Source organism: Pinus tabuliformis, chromosome 1_1 (genome assembly GCF_031772625.1).
Source record: "Pinus tabuliformis cultivar Carrire ecotype Pingquan chromosome 1_1, CPIR1, whole genome shotgun sequence".
Taxonomy (NCBI): Eukaryota; Viridiplantae; Streptophyta; class Pinopsida; order Pinales; family Pinaceae; genus Pinus; species Pinus tabuliformis.
Window position 1 is genome coordinate 754,007,971 of NC_142297.1, and position 20,672 is coordinate 754,028,642.

Consider the following 20,672-nt stretch of genomic DNA (forward strand, 5'->3'; position numbering starts at 1 on the left):
TATCAACAAGGTCGTGCTCCTGCATGATGGCCTCTAGTCGACTTCTGGATGGGTCAGGAGTGAAATTTCCTCCTCTTTTTTCGTTAGCATGCATCACCAGATTTAAATCTCCTGCTATAATAAGATTGTTGTTCTGCTCTTCTTCTATACTTGCTTCCAATGTGTTCCAACACATTTCTTTCTCTCTGTACTGATTAGGAGCATATACGTTATAAACTGTTACCTTTGAGCCTCCAGTTTTACTTTCTAAGTTAGTTCGAATCCAGTTCTGGTGAACGCTGGTGGAGTCACAGATCCATTTATTGCTATCCCATATAGTTAATATACCGCCTGAGGCTCCTCTTGCTTCGCTTGCGCATCCATTAAAATGCTTTTGCTGGCTAATTACTCTACTCATTTCTGATTGATCTTGCTTTGTTTCTTGAATCAGAACAATTTCAGGGTTTTCACTGTGAATTAAGTCCTTGAGGGCAGCTAGCTTGGAGGGGTGCCCTAAGCCCCTACTATTCCAAGATAGTATTTTCATCATGATTTACTGGTTACATGGAGAGGTGCTCGCCTCTCATGGCCTTTGTTACTATTTTCTTTTTCCAAGTGTCCAAGAATGAAGGACTCTATTGGAGTTTGGGTGCCCAGTGCTATGTCTTTCTGAGCATTTTCATCCCTCTGCTGCTTGGCTGATTTCCTGCCAGGCCCTTGCTTTTTAGGGACATCACTGGGCGCTCCATGTTCCTTTGAAGAGCTCCTGGTAATCCTTGAAGAGGGGGGATCAGGAGAGGGCTGCATGATGAGAGGAGGGGAAAGGTGAAGAGGGGGATCTGTGGAAGGGACATCAGGCCCCGATTCTGCCTCAGAGAGGGACGCGAAGGGGTTAGAAGATGGAGGGAGAGGAGGATCGGGAATCAGAGGAGGGGGGGAAGGATGTTGCTGGGAAGGACCAGGGGCATCAGGATCCATAGACTTAAGAGGAGGAGATGATTTTTTCTTTTTTACAGTTTCCCATTGTCCATCCTGCTCATCAGAATCTACATTAACTATTTTGGTGCATCTATTTGCAAAATGTCCATATTCATGGCATACCTTGCATTTGAAGGGTATCTGCTCATAATCCAGTTGCTGAATATGGCACCAATCATCAACTTTCAATTTGATCGCTTCCGGCAGTCCTCGACCCAGATCGACTTCGACACAAATCCGCGCACACGCCTGCATGTTGTCTTTAGCTTCACTGCGATCTATGTATTTTCCAACCACATTTCCTATTGCTTTGACCGAGTCGTCCCCCCAGCAGTGAAGGGGAAGGTGCGGCAGTCTAACCCAGACTGGTACAACATTCGGTATATCAAGTTCTGGATCAAAATCCGGGGTCCATTTGTTGAGGTAGAGACCCCTGGAGTCCATAAAGTAAGGCCCATTCCTGAATATTAGATCTTTGTCCTCTTTGGTTTCGAAATGGAAAGTAAAATATCATCTGCCACAGAATCTGATGGATATTTTACCCTGGATCTTGTCCGATCAGTTTCGTTCGACCCACCTTTGCACTGTTCTGGGTGATGGCCACAATCCTGTAAATTGCCCAATCAATCCTTTCTCTGCTAGGGAAATGGCTGCCATGCGTGGGATGGTAGGCGGCAGTTGAACTTCCTGTAATACATCAAGCTTTTTCACAAACTTTGTTGCTGCTGGTCTAGGTCTTTGCGGAGGGAGTGACTTTACCAGGTTGGAGAATGCTCTTTGCAAGTCCGGATCCCCACCGGGAGGGTCCGGAGGGTCCATGATGAAGCTCGCTCAGGCGGCCCAGGCCGAGGCTCGATCGCGGGTTGCAGTTGCGCGCGCAGCAGAGGGCAACTACCTATATTGTACTTCCCAAAAAAATCCTTAGAGTTGTTCCTTTTACACTAAAAAAAGCCAAAATATTAAATATATAATTTTTTTTTTCTTCACATCTTTAATATAAAAAAACTTCAATATAAAATAGTAAGATAAAACATAAATTCAATTTGATTATCAAACCTTTTAAAAACCTTATATATATATATATATTTTTTTTTAATTAGAGTTTTTTTTTCTTAAAATATATTTAATAAATATATATCCGATAAATTATACTTGACATATACAATGTACCAAGGATAATGAGAGACATTCCACAATATTGGTCCAAAATTCATTTTTTTTGTCAAACCTTTTTGATAGATTTATGATTCTCACCAAAAATTGCATATTTTTACCGTTTTATGATGCCTTATATTATCACATCTATTAATGACCGAAAAAAATCAAATAAAAAATCATTGGTTGAAAAGATTTGTTTTAGACAACACATGTTAAACGTCTGCAGAAACCCTCCCTCTAGGTTAAGATGGGTACATGATTTATCTATTTAAAAAGAGAGGGTGGGACAAAAGAAACCTATAAAAGGAGAAGGCAATAAAAATAAAAAGCTCCACAGATGGTGCAAGCGCCCAAAAAGCTAGAGATGGGCAAGTCGGGGCCGCCATTTTTGGTTACGGGTCGCTTATAAAAACAATCTCCCCAGCCCCATCTTCCATTATTTCCTTTTACCCTTCAACCAACAATACCTATACCTCCGCCTCTTGTCAATTTCAGGCTCTTTCTTTCCTATTTTTCAGACAGGGTACAGTCGCGATATTCACACAAGGCCGCCATTATCATCTATCTTTCAAGAAGCAGTAGACCAAACAAGCAAAAGCGGAAAAACTATGGGAAAGAAGAAGAGGAAGGCCCCCAAGGTCTGGTGTTATTACTGTGAGCGCGAGTTCGATGATGAAAAGATATTGGTTCAGCATCAGAAGGCCAAACATTTCAAGTGCCATGTCTGCCACAAGAAGTTGTCTACCGCTGGAGGCATGGCCATCCATGTCCTCCAAGTCCACAAGGAAACTGTCACCAAGTAAGTTTTTCTCATTGTTTCGCTGTTTAAAGCTCTCTTGGGGTTTCTGAAGCCTTTCGGTGCATGAATGACATGGGTGTTAAACCCTTCAAATAGGTATTGCATTTACGTTCGTTCTTTATACCTCTCCAAGTTAAGGGTTTCATTTCCCATGGACTTGCTGCATACCCTATTTGAAATAGTCTGCTGACTATTTTTTTAATGTAATAGTATGGACTTCCTTCAGCCTAGGTGGTGCTATGTCCTAGGGATAGCTATTCCATCAAATTACTCACGATCTGTGCCTCGCCTGATCGCTTTTGAGACACGTCTTTTGGGTGCTTTGGGATCAAACCATGGTTGACGATTTAATACTTTGCGAACCTTACCAGTGAATCAAGGATCGATTGACAATTATGGACTTTTTTTTGTTTCTCCAAACAAACCCTAATATTGTACACTGCGGTCAATAAATAAAATGGTTCAATTTACCTTACCAGTGAACCAAGGTCCTATTGGCTGTTTTAGGTAGTTAAAGCTATTTGCAAACAAAAAACCCTTGTATCGTTACTAAATATAGATTTCTTAATTTCTCGTCAATCTCACCATTGAACCAAGTCCCTGATCTTAGTGGTTCAGTTTCAGGAAGTCATTACTGTTTCTACAAACAAAACCCTGATATGAGGGTTAATAAATAAAGCCATGGTTTGGAAGATGTATCCCTTTGGCTAATAATGTCCAATCTGTACAATGATGAATGGATTTAAGTTTTTGACTATCAATTTTTACAGATTGATCTGCTGGACCTTAAGATTACAGTCTGTTATTGATAACGTTGTTCAAGAATTTTGGTGGTAAATTGATTTAGTTTTTGAATGGTGTATACCTTGGGTGAAAGTAGTCCTGTATTCCATTTCTTATACCTTAATTTAGCTAGATACTTAGATCTTTCTCCTATTTTGATCATGTCACTATAGGAGTTGTTTTTGCACTTCCCTTAGGTACCTGTACTGTATGTACTTTTTTTAGTCCCATTGACCTACTTATCGAGGTCATTAGTTTCACATTAATAAAATAATTGTTTTCTCTGTGACAAATCCCAGAAACAAAGACAACGTAATTGTTTTCTGTGTTTGTCTTTAACTCTTAATTCTCATCTCAGTTAAGATGCCTTTGTTTCGCATATGCCCAAGTAAAATGGAATCATGGAATGGAAGTCTCATCCCTGATACTGGTCATACTATACAGGGGTTTTATCACAGTGTTCTTTGGGATATAGTTGTATAATGCATTCCTGAGAAAATTGTGTTTTGGTCCACATATAGTTCAGTGCAAGACCGGTGAACTTGGAGGAGAGGGCTGGACGTTGAATCTAGATTCTAGAATAGGTCCAAGAATGAGACAAATTTTGTTTTGTTGTGCTTCTGGCAAAGCAAACTGATTCATACATCTGATAATAAGTATCTCCAGCAGTAGTTGAGGCCTGTATTGACAAGACTACCCCTCCTGTGACATTTGCCCCAACTACAGAACATTTTATGGAATGTAAGAAAGCAAAAGGGAAAGTGATAAGATTGAAAGCTGCATACTTTATTTTTGAAAGCTAAGTTTAAAAGCAGGAATTTGAGAGATGGGAGTATCTTAGGATGTGATCTTACAAGCTATGAAAGTATGGAAGGTCGATTTCAATACAATTTTCTTTCTGAGATCATTTAATCTTTCCAATTGTGATCAACCTATTATTAAGAGAATTGTTAAAATTTGTTCTGTGTCACATGTTGTGATCATGACTAGCTGACAAGCAGTATGTAAAGCTTCCTTTCTAATGTTCTGGTATGGTCTGCATCATTTAAATTTAAAATGGCTATAAAACAGATCCCTCAGCGGTAAAACAGATCCCAAGCATCATATATGGATCCTGCACTTCTTTTAATCAATATAAATATCAAAATAAATTTATTTTTTCCATGCTGCTTTGTATTTGCCAATTTTGGTCTCCTCTGTGCTCACTTGTAGTTCAACTCTAACCATCATTCTTCCATGTCTGTGTTTGAAGTTGACTGTCTCATGGTGTCATGTAGATGCGTAAATTCAGAATGGGAATTGAGTTGATAAATAGTTATTCATAAAATTTAGTTGACGTTTTTTATATTAATTGTTACATTAACATATAACTATTGCTAATCTAAAATGTATATGCAGGGTTTTTTCTTTTCAAGGAAAAAATTCTGTAATTTTATTAAAATAAAGTAAACTACATAGTCACATGCCCAAGGCATTCAAGAGTGCACTGAAGCTACTTTAAGAAGCAGCTCTCCATACAACTCGAAAAGATTGCTTTTTCAAAATGCATTTGTATTTGCAATCTATATGTTTGATATTTTATATTTTTAAATTTTTATGAGTTTTATTTTTTCATATTATAAGAATATATTTATATTGTTTGTACATGCTGTTTCCCTGTCATATCTAGATCCTCTCTTTTAATCTGGTGGATCTGTATCCACATTCATACCTAAATCCTGGTAACATAGATACATGGTGATACAAACAATTTGTCAGCTTTAAATTCCTTTTGATTGTCTCTCTTCAGGATTTCATGTATTTGTTTGTATTTAGGAGATGCTGTTTTGAAGTTAGTATTGGTTTTTATTGTAAACTGCAAGGATTATAATATTTTCCCCAGTTCTGTTCATTTGTATCTCATATATCAAAGGTAGTACATGTTATACAGTTCTTTTGATAGGTTTGAGGTATCAAAGACCTTTTTGCAAGTTTATGCAAGTTCACATGATGATTATTTTTGACATTTTGAACACATTTTTTGATTTGATATTCAGGGTACCAAATGCAAAGCCTGATAGAGAGTCAACGGAGATTGATATTTTTGGTATGGAGGGAATTCCTCCTGACATATTGGCTGCTCATGACGAAGAACATGGTTAGTTTCACTTATAGTTAAGTTATATCAATGTAGTAGTTCTAGGAACAAGTTGAATTAGATTATCTGAAATTTTGTGGCAGTAGTAAAATGATGGGAATAACTTGACACCATGTATAACATCAATGCTTACCTAGAACTTACCTAGATTCTGGAATAACATGGCCTTTGCACCTGATCATCTACCATTGCTACTTGAAAGACCATTACTCCTAAATGCAACCTAGAGTGGCTAATGCTCTATGCTCATTTATCATGAAAAGGTATTTCAAATATGATGACCATACTTCTAATCTATTGTGTTTGTTTATCTCATCTCCCACATGAGGACCTTGCCATCATTGTCACACTATAAAAGATTAATATTGTTCCTGATTTATTACAATGACAAATGTGCAAAGGCTAGTTATTTTTCTTTCTACATCACAATAACATAGTGTCTTGCTATTATGAACATTTATAGTTCCAAGCAATGTCATTTTATCCTCTTGGATGTGATATAACTGTTTCCTTTATTATGGGCAAACTCATCATACAATATAGCAGGGTCGTATGGTCATAATTATTTGAAATGATAGATGGGATGGATATTAACTTTACATGGCATTTGGATGATTTTGTTGATTGTGCAGATGATGAAAAGCCCTCAAAGACAGCCAAGGTGGAGGTTCCTCCCTCTGGATTTGGAGGGATTGGGATGGGATCATCAGCAATTCATATGCCTCCCCAACCATCATATTCTGCAGTGCCGCCTCTGTATGTTATCTTTTTTTTGTTGTTCAGCATTGTCCAGGAAATGGATTTTGGACTAAAAAAATTATCAATAGCAATTTGTAACTGGCATGCATCATTTACATGTGTTGTTCTATATGCCATTACAAACATATTTGCAATTTTTGTAAGTTTTGTTCTTGTGATTTTTCTTAATTTTTTTTCCCGTAAGAAAAATTGTAATTTTATTAATAAAACAAAATTACATGTTGTATATGCTGTTCGCATTCCATATTCAGGTCAAAAAGGCCTCAGATTAGGGGAACATAAGAAACAGATAAAAAAGAACATCTGGGGGAAATCATGTTTTCCTCCCCTTTTTCTTCTCGACCTTGCGCCACTCCCCTTGAGACGGTATCGTGGGAACAAGTTGAAGTGGATTTTCAGTGCCTGGTCGGGGATTTTCCTTGTCAAAATCAGAGGTGTCTGATGTGTGTAGCCTTTTGGTTCCACTGTTTTCCATTGTATCTGACATCTTTTCCGGTTGTGATTCCATAGATCCTTGTGGAGGTGTATTCTGGGTTTTTGCTTCTTTGTTTGCTTGATTGTTCTCATTGGGGATGGCCTCTTCCACTTCTATTTCCTCCTCCGGATCTGGTGGGGGGAAATTCCAACCCTTGTGGTGTTTTCCTGTTTTCTTCTTCCTTCTGTTGTCTTTTTTGGCTTTTGGGCAAGTATTTTGTAGATGTCCTGTTTGTTGACATGTTTTGCACTGAAATGCTGTGTTCATAGTCCAGTATGTGAGTCCAGCTTTGTTGATTGTGTTTCAGCTGTATGTGGTCCCCTTACTGAGATCTACTTCCACACAAATGCGTGTGAATGTAAAAATTCTTTCCTCCACTCTTTGTGTATCCATTTTAATATATCTGCCAATGGTGTTGCCTATACATGCAATAACCTTTTGGTCCCAGAAATGTATTGGGAGGTTATGTAGACGTACCCAAACTGGCATCTTGGAAACAACCATAGTATTGGCATCGAAATCCAGGAACCATGGTGTGATGAAAAGGCCCGAAGATCCCCAGAACCATGGTCCCTCCTGTATCACTATGTCTCTTATCACTGTTGATTGGAATTTGACAATGAAAAACCCTTTGGAGCATAGGTGGATCTCATAGTTTAAAGTCCATTTTGTGAAAATCCAATGGAATAGTTCAAAAGGTTTTGGCCAAAAACCATTAAAATGACAAATGATGGCTTGTGATTCATAACTATTACATACCTCATCTGTTTCTGGTATGTCTATATTTAGTTCTAGTGTATAGTTTAGTTGCTCCACTATGTATGGACTAGGTTCTGTTCCAGCCTGCTTTGGAGCTTCTGTAGGAGATTTTCTCCCCTTGTAAGATGTTCTTGAACGATATACCTTCATTTCTATGCTTCTGATGTGGATCTGAGTTGTTTTTTGGTTTTGTGCTTGTCCCGTTGCCTCCTTTTGTTTGTTTTGTTGAGTTGTGAATTGCTGCTCCACCTCGCAGTCTCAGATTGAGCATTATAGTAGAATCTGGCATAATGTTGTAGTCATAAATGTATCTATAATCCTGTAGGGTTCTGCCCCCATAGAGCAGATGTTGTAGTCCATCCGGATAGCCAATTTGATGGGCGATGATATTCTTCAGGTTCATAATACCGTCTGTTGCATGGACCCAAATCAAGGTAGATTTCCCCAAATGGGTTTTAATAAAAATTTTGAAGTCTTTACCTAACTACTGATACCTATTCGTTAGCTAAGAGGGTGGATAAGATCGTTTGTAACAAGGGCCTTGCTATGACTTATGTAACGAAATGTACACCTAACGTCTTAATTGAATTCGGTAGCTAAGCATGATCAAAGAGGAGGACAAATGGGTGCTTACTAGCGCTTTGCTAAAATCAATTCAAAGCCTCCTTTCGATGCGTAGAAGAGTTAGTTTGAGAGTGAGTAAACATAATTATATGTATAAAGAATATATCTCATCGATGCAAATATAATAATGTGGAAAGCCGTATTCGACGAAAGTCGTATGTACGGTTTGGAGGGAGATCTTTCATACCTTTAGAGATCCACCCTACAATATGGAGTAAAAAAGCAAAAATAAATGATTTTTAGCCTTTATGAAATAGAATCTTGAACCTTTTTCACACTCATGTCACGACGAAGTACTGCAGGATTAGAAATTACCAAAGAGGGGGGTTCTAAGGTCTTCTAGTTCATGCATAGCTGTGCCACTTCTATGCCTCCATACTCCATACTGCTTTGTAGTGTTGGAGCTCGCCAATGTAGGGGATGCAATACGGCCTCTGCAACTTGTATTCTTGGGCGGCTTTGTCTTCAGCGGCTTTATCATTGCAGGAGCCTTAGCAAACCCTGAAGAACCCTGATCGCTCTTTTGCATCTTGTCTGAAGAAGGATCACGTCGGATTGACATCCTTGCCTGGGTTCGAAATTCCGAAGAGCTGTTTTCAGATGGATTTGCCTGAGCTCGAACCCCTGAAGAGATTTTTCCAGCAAGATTTGCCTTGAAGATGTCCCAACAGCTCTCAATCCCCTGCGAAGGGCTCGGTAATCCATTCTTCGCAACAATGTTGCGCCCAGTACAACCCATAGTTGTTCCCAAACCGCCATTAAGCTTTAACACAACCAGCTTGTCCAAGAGTTCCTTCATTTCTGGTGGATCTTCTCCCAAAGCTGCTAGTGAATCGTAGGGAAACATGACATCGTAAGTCGGGGTCTTGATCTTTTCCCTTTCAATCTTCTTTGCTTGGCCACTAAGGTAGCGAGAAACCAGTCGCACAAACCCACCCTTCTCATTATCACTGATCTGGTTCAGCTTCGTGACCTCGGCTTGAAACTTGGGGATCCAATTGGTTTCGGCTGCGAATGAAGCAACTGCTGGTGCGGCGGCCATTTTTCCCCGGAGCTCCCTCCTTTTTTTTTTTGTTTCTTCAGTTCTACTATTAATTATATTAGGGGGTTGTTGAGTAGTACAACAATTGTAGATACACTGGGTGAAACAGTTGTCTCTATTAAAAAAAATCTTTTTCTTAATTAGTATTGAGTAGTTGTTATATGCTTCAGCTTGTTGCATTTACTTTTTTATCTGCCTTCTAACTATATATGGTACTTTTGCTTTGGCTTGTTCACTGACTTTGCTGCAACAATTTTTTCTTACTTTAAGTTAGGACTAAATTCAAGACTCATCCACAGAAATACGAGTCATTAGGTGACCATTGTCTCATAGCATCCAGTGCATATTCTAAAGATTATTTTATTTTTATCTGGTGCAGGTATCCTCCACCATCTGTTCCAATACGTCCTTCACCGTGGCATGTTCCATCACCTTCATCTCAGCCCTGGTCCTCAGCACAAACTATTATACCTGGGCAACCTCCATTGATGCCCATGAGGCCACCTCAACCTTTGTTTCCTATTCAGAACATTCAGCCCTCTTCATCAAACTCTGTCACACCATCTTTGCAGAGTCCAATGGTCCCAAGACCACATCCACCACCCCCACAGCCACTATTCCCTATTCAGAACAGACAACCTTCAACATCTATTTCAACTCCTTCATCCACTCAATCTTCAATGCAACCATTATATTCCCCTAGTGCTCCATTGACGCCATATACAGCCCCATCTTCTCAAGCATTGTTTCCTATTAATGGTCCTTATTCAAATACATCAGTTGCGTCAAGTCTTCCAACACTATCTCAATATGGCTTGCCACAACGACCAACAAGTGAATTGAGAAGTTCAGGGGAGACAAGCTCAGTGAGTTCATTGCCATCAAATTTGACAAACAAGCCGCTAAATGCTCCTGCGTTTCCAGGTTTGGTAGCTCAAGCTGTTCGTTGTGTATTTCAAATTATGCCATGGCTTTTGTGATGTTTGTTTTTATTTATAGTGTACACTCTTTGATTCATGTATTTCACGTTTGTTGCTGATTTTATTGTTCTCATAGTAAATGGTATTTTTGAATTCACTATGGAAAGGGTTAATATTGTCATTTTTTGCTATTAGTTTATGTTCAAATCGGTGACATTAAACTCCATATAAGTATCCTGGGTTGTAATTCACTATAATCTTTCCATCTACATAGGTAATATGACTTCTAGTATGTTATACATTATTATTTTATATATAACATAATAGATAAACTCACACTAGCTTATATAAATAATAAGATAAAATTTAAATAATTTTCAAGCAAGCAAAGCAGTCAAAGCATTTTGAATTCTGATATCCAGGTGAGCAACTGTCAACCCTTCATATTTCCAGTGTCTAGAGGGACAGCTATTCCACTGCAGAGGGGTGAGAACATATGTGGAGCACTGGTGATGCTTATATTATCCATACAGGACATGCGTTCCATGGTTATTTTCGGGAGAAAACCTGCCAATCATAGCTAAACAACAGTTAATAATAATTAATTCATGGTGGCTTGGCTTGTATCCTTGTAACAGACAGGATTTTTGTTTTATGCCCATCAGTATTTGGTGAACTCAGCTGAATTTTACCTGCAGTCTTCATGTGTCATTTTAAATTTTTCTTCCAGTAACTGTGGTAAACAGACTAAAACCTGCTCTTTGTTAGAAACTGGGTTGTTTTTTCCAAAGGAAGAGAACACACTTACAGTCAAGGTGTAAGTAAATATGTTCATCACGTGTATCAGCACAATCAAAACTGATCCTCCCATTACATGATATCTTCCCAGTACAGGATCTTAGAGTAATCTATTCAGCTAGATCTATCATTAGTATTAACAATTTTTTCACTAGGGATACTCCCTCTATATTAAATGCCCAAACCAGTCCATACATATCACAGGGTAATAACATTCTGTCCTGAGGCATGAATTGGTTGAGAATCTGACCTTATTATTGACCATGAATTCCAGTAATATGATTTGATTTTCAGGTAACTGACTGCTTTTCTTAGAGAGTTTGTTTGCTGTTTGATTCAGTTCCCTGATGATATGGGAAAATTCTATCTGAACAAATAAAACAGTGATCTCATGAAGATGGTCAGTTCCCTGAAGATATGGGAAAGTTGATATTTCTTAGTTGGACATTCCCTTATGAAAAATTTGTAAGGTATAAGAAATGTATTGGAAAGAACCACTAATTATCTTATGGGGTCGTAAAACTCTTTTTGAAGTGCTTATTAATTTTATGCCCTTTTAAATTCTGAATTGCTTCTTATAATTTCAAAAATCCTACTTAACTTTCCACAACTTCTAGCTTAACATTTTAGATTGCTACTCATAATTTTGAAACACCTTCTCTTTGTTATCGCCTGACATTAGTGAATGTGACTGCAAACCAGTTTTATCATTGACCATGAGTAACAAATGTTTCTTCTTATCGGTTCAAAGTTCAAACACTCTACTTGTATTATTTATAGTACTGTCTCTATGGTTAGGTAAGCTGTTTGATTATAGCTATTACTACATAGCTAAGTCACAGGACACGTCCCTTAGGGTCTCCTGTCCAGTATTCCTTGTCGGACACGATGTGAGTAATAAAACATGTCGTACACGATTTTCATCGTGTCCTAAAATCATGGCACTTTTTTGGACATGTTGAAAATGTGCCCTAGTGTATTTTGATTTTAGGACATGTGTCCCATGAAAATCCCCAATTTAAAATGTCGCATCTTGGTCTTTTTAATTATTTTTTGTCTCCTGTTCATGAGGAATTCCAGAGTCCAGTTTGCTGTTTGCTTTTTCAGATGTTGCTGGATTTGAGACAAGCGCTTTTCACCTTTTGCTCACCCAGCTAATTGAACTCGCTATGTCTTTTCTGAAGGCCACAGACTAGACCTTAGACAAGCACTAACCAACCAAGTAAGATAATAATTTTATTTATAAGTTAAATGAGTCTGGGTATGAATGTGTTTAATCAGGACCAAAGTTCACATTACCTGGCGGGCTGCCATATGCGCATGGCCTGATCTTGTTCCTTTTTGTTAGGGTATAAACACAAAAAATAAGAATTGAAACAAAAAATATAGAGTTTGTACTGTGGAAAGTTATGAACCTGAACCAGCATGATAAGGAGTTCTCTGAGATTTGACTCTGCATTGCTAAGCCCAACAAGAAAGAGGTTGTATAAGATTTGAATTTTTATTGTGTATGTGGGAAGTTATGCACCCAAGTCAGCACGATAAAAGAAGGGTTTTCTGAACCTGATTCAATGTTATATAACTTTGTATAGATTGGTTGTAAATTGTAATATAACTTTGTATTGGTTGGTTGGTATATAATGTTGTATAATTGATGTAGTAAATTAATAAACTAACTAGTTCAAAAATTATAAAATTGTAAATACTGAATGAGACAATTACTAAATAGATATCATCATATTACATATCTGCAGATGTTTTAATTTCTAAAAAATATGGATCATGCATTATATTTCTCAATATTACACACACACACACAAATTATAATGTGTCCCCCGTGTCCTGTTTCTGGGGTTGCCGTGTCTCGTGTCCTCATGCCATGTGACATAGCTACATAGTAAATAGTTATAAAACAGGTTTGCACTGCCAAAAAGGTAGCCAAATAATTGAAGTTTCCAAACCATTTGTAACAAAAAATAGTAACGTTTGTCAAACCATGCCTGAAACATGCTCCTCCCTTCTTCCTGAAAATTTGGCAGAAGATTCTAGCTGTATTGGATACTTGTAGCCATGTGCCCAATGTACCCATGTTTTGGAAACTTGTGCAACATAAGCATCTATCTATGTGTTGGTAAAATAAGCATTAATTAGTAACAAAATAAGGACTGAATCACAAAAGGTTAAATAACATGATAAAGTACACATTCATAAAATAATATTCAAGCTATAATGTTAAAATTATTTGAAATGCTATGTAATAGATTTATATAGTCATTATTATTAATTTTTTTAAACTAGGATAATCAGTAACTGGTGAGAATTATCCTGAACAGGCCCAGGATCAAATCCAACTGGCTGCCACTATAAACCTAGGCTAGGTGCAACAGCCTGCAAGCCGCACATAATAGCAATTAACTTATGCCTCAACAAGAGCCGAGACATCCGCTCAGGGGTCGCCTACTCTTCTAGCCAAGACACAACAGGCCATATACTCAATGAGATTTGAACCTCCATCTCGTGGGTTTCACCCAGCGAAACTTACCGTTAAACCCCATATCACTGTATTATTAATAATTATATATTTGGATGTTAGGTACACAAGTTAAGGTATATAGAGTTATGCACCCGTCACATGCCAAAAGAAGCTTTGCAAATCTGTACATTTAAATAAAAGATTTGCAATGAATTTTTTTAGCCTCCTATGAGATCTGCATTATGAATTTTGATATGCATGCCTGTGGATACCTCAACTATCCCGTTCCTAGCCTACCTCTTACTTGCAGCAAGCTATTTGATTCTTTCTCGGGCATTTGTATCTGGAGTTTACTTATTGCAGTAGCTTGGCAAACAAAATTATAGTGATTTTGTTGTTGATTAAACATTGAAATTGATTTTCCTATCTAATTTCTAAAATTCGTGTAACATTGGTTTTGGTATGCTTGTTTTCCTTTTATAGAAGTTAGGCTGTATTCCGTGATAGTGTTATAACAAGGGTACAGGACACATCACATCAGGAAAGAAAGTGATTATTGAGATTGTTGAGTTGTACATGCGTGTTTTTTTGGGAATAATTTTAGTGGCTGATATAGAGAACTTGCTTTTTCTCTGTCTTTCTTTTATATTGATGATGGAAAATTCCAACGGATGTAGGTGGTTCTGCTTCAACTGCAACCCCATCTCACATGTATGCATTAGGACCAAATACTGGGGGCCCATCCATTGGGCCTCCCCCAGTGATATCAAATAAACCACCTGCAGCTCAGGGGTTTACTAAGGAGGTGTATTTGGTTTGGGATGATGAAGCAATGTCCATGGTCAGTCTATGTTTTTCACTGTTTGTTTCCCAAGCTTGTTTATAAATATATTTTAGTTCTTTCTGTTGCTATAAATCACTGATCACCTATTTATTTTACTGCCACTTATAAGTCAGTACTTTAACATTGTAATTAGTTTAGGATGCTCAATCTAATCGTTAAATTGTACAGGAAGAACGAAGGACATCCCTTGCCAAATATCAGGTGCATGACGTGACCTCACAGGTAAGTCTCGGAAATCTCTCATTCTTTCGAAGAGGATTAAAGTGGAAAATGCTATTTAGTACTGTAAGTAAAATGGTGTTTTATATGTGCATAATGCTCGAGAATATAAGAAAATGGCCATTTCATGCTTTATATTGTAAGCTCCATCATTTTATATACTTTTCTCCTTGAATTATTAGCTGCCGCCTTATTTCAGAGCCCCTGCAATGTTACCCTATTTTGGGTGAATAGTGCTATCTTAGTTACTTTTCTAAATCTTAGTGTCTGAATTTTGGGATGATGCGACCATGTAATGCAAGGACCTTTTAAGTTTTCATTCTTACTTTTGCTGTATCACTATGGTTGGGAGTTTATTAGCCAGTTTCAAACAACCTCCAACCATCAAGCCAATTTATTTTACATGCTCGAGAGTCTCACAACTTCAAGTAGGTATCCAATCCATTTCTGATTGTAATTGGAATTCAGAAAATAAGTGTTGATAAATAGTGACTCAAAGCTGAGCACCAATTATTATAAGAGGTGTAAACAAAGGTACTTGGTGTTCTGAAAAATAAGTTCATTTTGCTTTGCTTTGACCCCCAATCTATGAAGATCGAGGTAAACACTTTAGATTCAACATATGAATGCTTTTTTATTCACGAGCATTCTGAAGATAACCTGGACTCCTGGGTTCGTGACTTAATGTTTCTATTTCGTTTTTGCTCATTCTGGCAAGTGAGACTTGGAACAGGTCAGCTTCTGTTCAGATTAGAATAATTCATTCATATTATACTTGATACTTTTCCTTTTTAACGTCTTCTGATTGAATGATATGTTAATGCTGACACTGAAAATAAAATGTGTTCTATGAGGAGGTCTCAATAATTTGTTGGTTTTTTTCTTCAGATGAGCTCTGTTGATGCAGCTATTGATAGAAGGATATTAGAAAGCAGGCTTGCTGGTCGTATGGGGTTTGGAATCTGATCAAGGATTTCATTTTGAAGGTAGCATTAACCGAACACCTTTTTCAACCTCTATGGAGTTCGTACAACTATCGAAGATAGAACCTGCCAAATTAGTGTATCTTCTCTTGAAAAATTCAAATTGCTTCATAAGAATATTTTTGGTCAAGACTTCCTGCAGGAAGAATTTTGTACTGTATGATTTTTCCTAGAGCAGGAAACAGTTTTTTTATTTCTACAAAATAAAGTAACTTTTATTTACAAGGATGTGTCCTCAATTCAATTACATTTTATTTTCATCATGTTCTTGTGCAATTCCTAATTGAATTTAAGATATTCATTATAAAATGCTTTTTAACGTTGTTTATATCTGGTTTTAATAGCGGCAAAAAATTATAGATGCATTTGTGTTACTTCTTTCATAAAAAACTTGGATTTAATAATTTCTGGAAAAGATCTTTCACAATATTTTGACAGTTTAATTTGTTTGTAATTGAAAACAAGGAAGCTTTAGTCCAAGGCAGCATTTAATAATTCGACTGACCATTTTTCAGATGTGCATTTAATAATTTCTCCTAAAGTCATTGCAAGGGAATCACCATGGACTATTGCACTTAACACTTCATAGGTTCAATCAATTTTGGATTTAAGTGTCACCTGGAGAGCTGAAAGAAGGAAAATATTCAATACCACAGAAAAGTGCCAGTACTGTTCCAGTGGCTGGGATTTGGGAAGAAAAATTGAAGAAAGTTGATGGATGGTTTCCTGGCAAAAGCTTTATAGGCAGTAATTGTTATCGATGAACATGTACAGATAGTGGCTTACAGATGTTGACAATGCAGATTAGCAGATTCTGCATGTGTAATTTGTAACTTCAATTTGGATATTGGACAATTGTAGAATATACAGATCAATTTTCTAAAATGAAGTGTGTGCTTTCTAATATACCTTCTATGCTGGTCCACCTGGTTATCAACATAAAATGCGACCTAGCATATCATTGCTAGAAGCACAACATACCAACTTATATATTAGTCAGTGGACTTTGACTTGGACCTTGACATTGGGCAGGGAGGAGGGATGGAAGAATGTCTGTTCATAGATCCTTCCTAATCCCAGATGTATTAAGCAGAGAGGGATGCGGAAGAATCCCATTTGCAAACATGGGCTGTAGAGTGCACCTCTCTTCTTTCAGTGCAATGATGTAAAAGGATAAGGATACTCTTGGAGAGGTGATATGAATGCATAAGCTTTCAAACTCTACATGAGAGCAATTGCTCCTGAAGCCAAGCAAGTTAGGATAAACAAGACAAGGTGAGACAAAATTAGGTACATGGGACTAGAGAGTACAACGAGTATTCAATACTATGGTAGTGTCAAGAACACCCTTAGATGCCAAAAGGCTTATAAAAGAGAATGATACAAATGACAATAAAAGAAAGTAGTAGGATCTTGGTAAAGCAGAAGAGGATAATGCTTAAGACGCACGCATAAAGCTCAAGCACACAATGAACATCATGACTGGTGTGGAAAGTAGTAGAGCTAGGAGATGGAGAAGAGGTATCCCTGTCTCTCCCCATCTCTTTGAAGGGACCGATGCAAAGCCAGCAGACATAATCTGGAGAGTACCCGGGGCTAAGGGGGTTCTGGATGCATAATCCTGGAAGGTTCTCGAGTGAAATGAACTATCTTCTAACATTAGAGGCAGAGCAGAAGAGCCACCTCATAAAAGTCTGGTTGCTTGACTGGAACTAGTGGGCAAGAGAGAATTATCAGGAAACGATTAACTATTCTGTAAAAATATTTCTGAAGTAGATCACTGTCCAAGAAGGAATCATGGACCATTACATGAAAATGCAGATTACTGATAAACCACAGAATAGTGTTCCTGTAAGGACTTATTTGCATGGATGGAAATGAGACGGAGATTAATTTACAATTTTACACTAACTTGATAGAGAACAAATGCATTTCACAAAAGGGATTTTTCTTCTCTACTTTTCAGTGTCAACGATGTTGAAGGGACAGGAGGGTTACTAACAAAGCACTGGAAAAGGCTGCTGAAAGACAGTAGACCCCCTTTACTCATCTATACTACAGATTTCAGCTTTTTCCATTCGTTTTAAAAATATTTGTACATTGGAATATGGATATTTGGATGCTAACATTGAATTCTCAGATCCAGTTATTAGAGTAGTAATAACCAATGCATCGTGCTCCTGTTGGTAATACTCATTAACAATAAAAAAATAGATCAATGATAGCTGAATCAGGGAGGGCATCAATGTATTTTTTTAGTAATTGTCTCTCAACGTTCTAATTATTCGTTTACCATTTTCTAAATACTAATTACTATTTAATATTTCTTACTATATGGTGTGTGCATGCCCAACAGATTGAAGGATTAAGGCAAATATCCTTATACCTGATCAGTTTTTGTTTATGGGTTAAGTCCTTTGTTGTTGTTATAATGCCTTTCATGTGAAGGGCAGCAGTCCTTGCAAAGGATAGATATTATTGTTATGCAATTTACGGATTATTCTCTTAGAAGGTGGAACCAATGAGAAAGTAAATGAGGATATTAGCTGTCTAACTCTGTTAGAGCTTCCTACTAGTAGGGACCATACAAAGCCTCTGCAAACCAGCGAGTTTGTCATCCATTTGTTCACCATGATTTCTTCAAGTGATGCTCTTATTAGGGAAAAACAACAGTATTGACTGTAGAATAAATAGAAGTCAAACTGGTTTGATATTCTGTTCATAGGGAAGGAAATCATTGTGACATCAAGCTCAGAATTATCAATTGTTATTGTCAACAGTGACCTTGTCATTTACTGGGAAGATGTGTTTTCTCAATGCAATATATCATTCTACAAACGAATAACTAGAACTAATGCCAATAGAGTCACCCAGAAGAGCACATTGATGGCCAGAATTCTCATTATTTTGAAAACAAGTCATAAATGGAAGCACATATATTAAAGAACATTGTCAAAAGTAGTTGTTACACGACTTGACATTTTGTGCTAGTTTCTAAGCTCGTGATATCTCGTTGCTGCTCACAAATCAGTGGGGGTCAGTGGGGTTAGTAACTTAGTAGAACTGTCCATTATTGTAAGTTTGATTCCCGTGTTGTCCATCTCCATTAGTAGTTTAAAAGTCCCTTAAAATGTCAAGTGGCCGAGGAAGTCCCGTGCCCATGGCCAGAGGTATTTGTCTAATGTTTGGAACCATAAAAGATTATCATCAGAACCCAAATATCTATGTTGTCCATCTCCATTAACGGTTTAAAGTGGTAAGGCAACGATCAATCCGTTCCTTAGTGACAGATCTCACATTTTTCATATATATTATCATTGGATAACAATAGTCAACACTGGAACATTTTCAAGGCAATGGTTGTTTGAGTTACTTAATAGTGGTCCATTTCCGCTTAACAACATAAAATTGTAGAAATATTGGCAGTAGCAAAACGGCTAATACCTCTGATTAGTCACAAGCTTGTCTACATGATTAAACATAATCCAAAATCACGCGAAACTCTTCATGGTTTGTATTGATGGTTGTTACTTTGATCTCAATTCTCAAATTTGATTTGCTTAGTTGTATTTTTTTTAATAAAATGCATTTTACGTTGGAAACTTACAGGCAATAGGATTACGCAAGAAGTTTGAGCTATAGATACCTATTAGATGGAGATTCGAAGAAGGATTTGGTTGGTAGTCAACAGAGAGGGCTCCTACAAATTCTTTGAGAAGGTTCTTGATTGTCGAGGAAAGGGGACGTCACTCAAATAGCATAGAGTTGTTCATGAAGGCAAGGTGGTGGTGGTCCCAAATATATTTTTCCTATAAATTGAGAAATGTGGTTATGATATTTGATTTGCGAGTAGGCTCGTGGTTTCTTGGACTGCATTGATCTTCTTGATATATGGCTGTCAGGTTAAATCCCCCTTTGGCTTGTTTGAAACAATGTTTGCCTGAACCGTTCCACTACAGGGTGCATGGTTAAAACCCTGGGTAGACAGCTTTAATTAGTTAAATAGTCATATTCTTATAAAGTTTTGACGTCTTTTTGTTTGATGAAGCATAGAGGAAAAAGACTATCAAGGAAAAAGGTATTTATGAGAAGGAAGCTCTTTCTGAAATGTTATTTTTAGAACTTTGATTTGATAATCTATCAATATGACCTTCACCTTGGCGTCGGTGAATCTACTAACCCTTCTACACTCATCAGTGAAGGAGGTAATGGAAGCTGTTGGGAATGCCATGTAACTTACATAGGAGTAATTGTGGTCGAAGTAAAATTTGGATCATAGATCGGTTATTTTTAGGTATTTTGCTCGTCAATTGTAAGTCTATGGGCTCAAGATATAAAGCGAAGAATCCATGAGAGGACGTTTATCACTGCGAAGTCAGAAAGGGTGACAACCGGCAAGAGAAGCGGACAACAAGACAAGTTACAGGGGGAGGAAAATGAAAAGCCCCTCAGCGGGGTGTCGAGCAATCACAAGGGAGAAAGTTTGACCCGGTGTATGAAGTTGATATCACTAGCTTCCCTTCGGCCAGCCTTCGATTCCACATCCCTCATTCCCAATACTTGGATCTCTATTTGAATGAGGTTATATTTTGTGGAAGATAGGGAAATTGCGAAAGATTAGGAAAACTCTTTTTGAATGAAGTTATATTTTGTGGAAGATAGGGAAGGTGAAAAAGATTAGGAAAGTTATGTACGAAAAGGATTTGCCAGATGAGTCAGAGCAGGAGCGACTTATTGCCCTTCATTTCACAGTGTGCGCTTATCCTTGCTAATGTCCATGCTTTTGAAAAATAGAAATACCTCGCCATTATTAGTAATATCCTATAAGTATCTTATATTCACATCTGGAAACAAGAGTTTCAACACTATTTTTCATCACAAACGGTAATTTAGACCATCGGCGATGTAACCCTTCACACTTGTTTCTGGCGCATGAATTTCC

At 37.5% G+C, this 20,672-nt stretch overlaps 1 protein-coding gene across 3 annotated transcripts; it reads left to right on the plus strand.

Moving 5' to 3' along the window:
* The first annotated feature begins 2,441 nt into the window (after positions 1 to 2,441).
* SUF4 (zinc finger (C2H2 type) family protein) lies at positions 2,442 to 19,576 on the plus strand. Of its 3 annotated transcripts, none has more exons than XM_089392718.1 (8): positions 2,442 to 2,914; positions 5,734 to 5,834; positions 6,467 to 6,590; positions 9,873 to 10,417; positions 14,362 to 14,525; positions 14,697 to 14,750; positions 15,636 to 15,733; positions 19,340 to 19,576. In XM_089392718.1, the coding sequence occupies exons 1-7, from the start codon at positions 2,724 to 2,726 to the stop codon at positions 15,711 to 15,713; spliced, it is 1,257 nt and encodes a 418-aa protein (XP_089248844.1). In that variant the 5' UTR covers positions 2,442 to 2,723; the 3' UTR covers positions 15,714 to 15,733; positions 19,340 to 19,576. The 3 variants fall into 3 exon arrangements, with proteins under 3 accessions (XP_089248844.1, XP_089248845.1, XP_089248843.1); XM_089392719.1 differs by lacking the exon at positions 19,340 to 19,576 and adding an exon at positions 16,246 to 16,264; XM_089392717.1 differs by lacking the exon at positions 19,340 to 19,576 and having other exon boundaries at positions 2,443 to 2,914; positions 15,636 to 15,993.
* Positions 19,577 to 20,672: the final 1,096 nt, after the last annotated feature.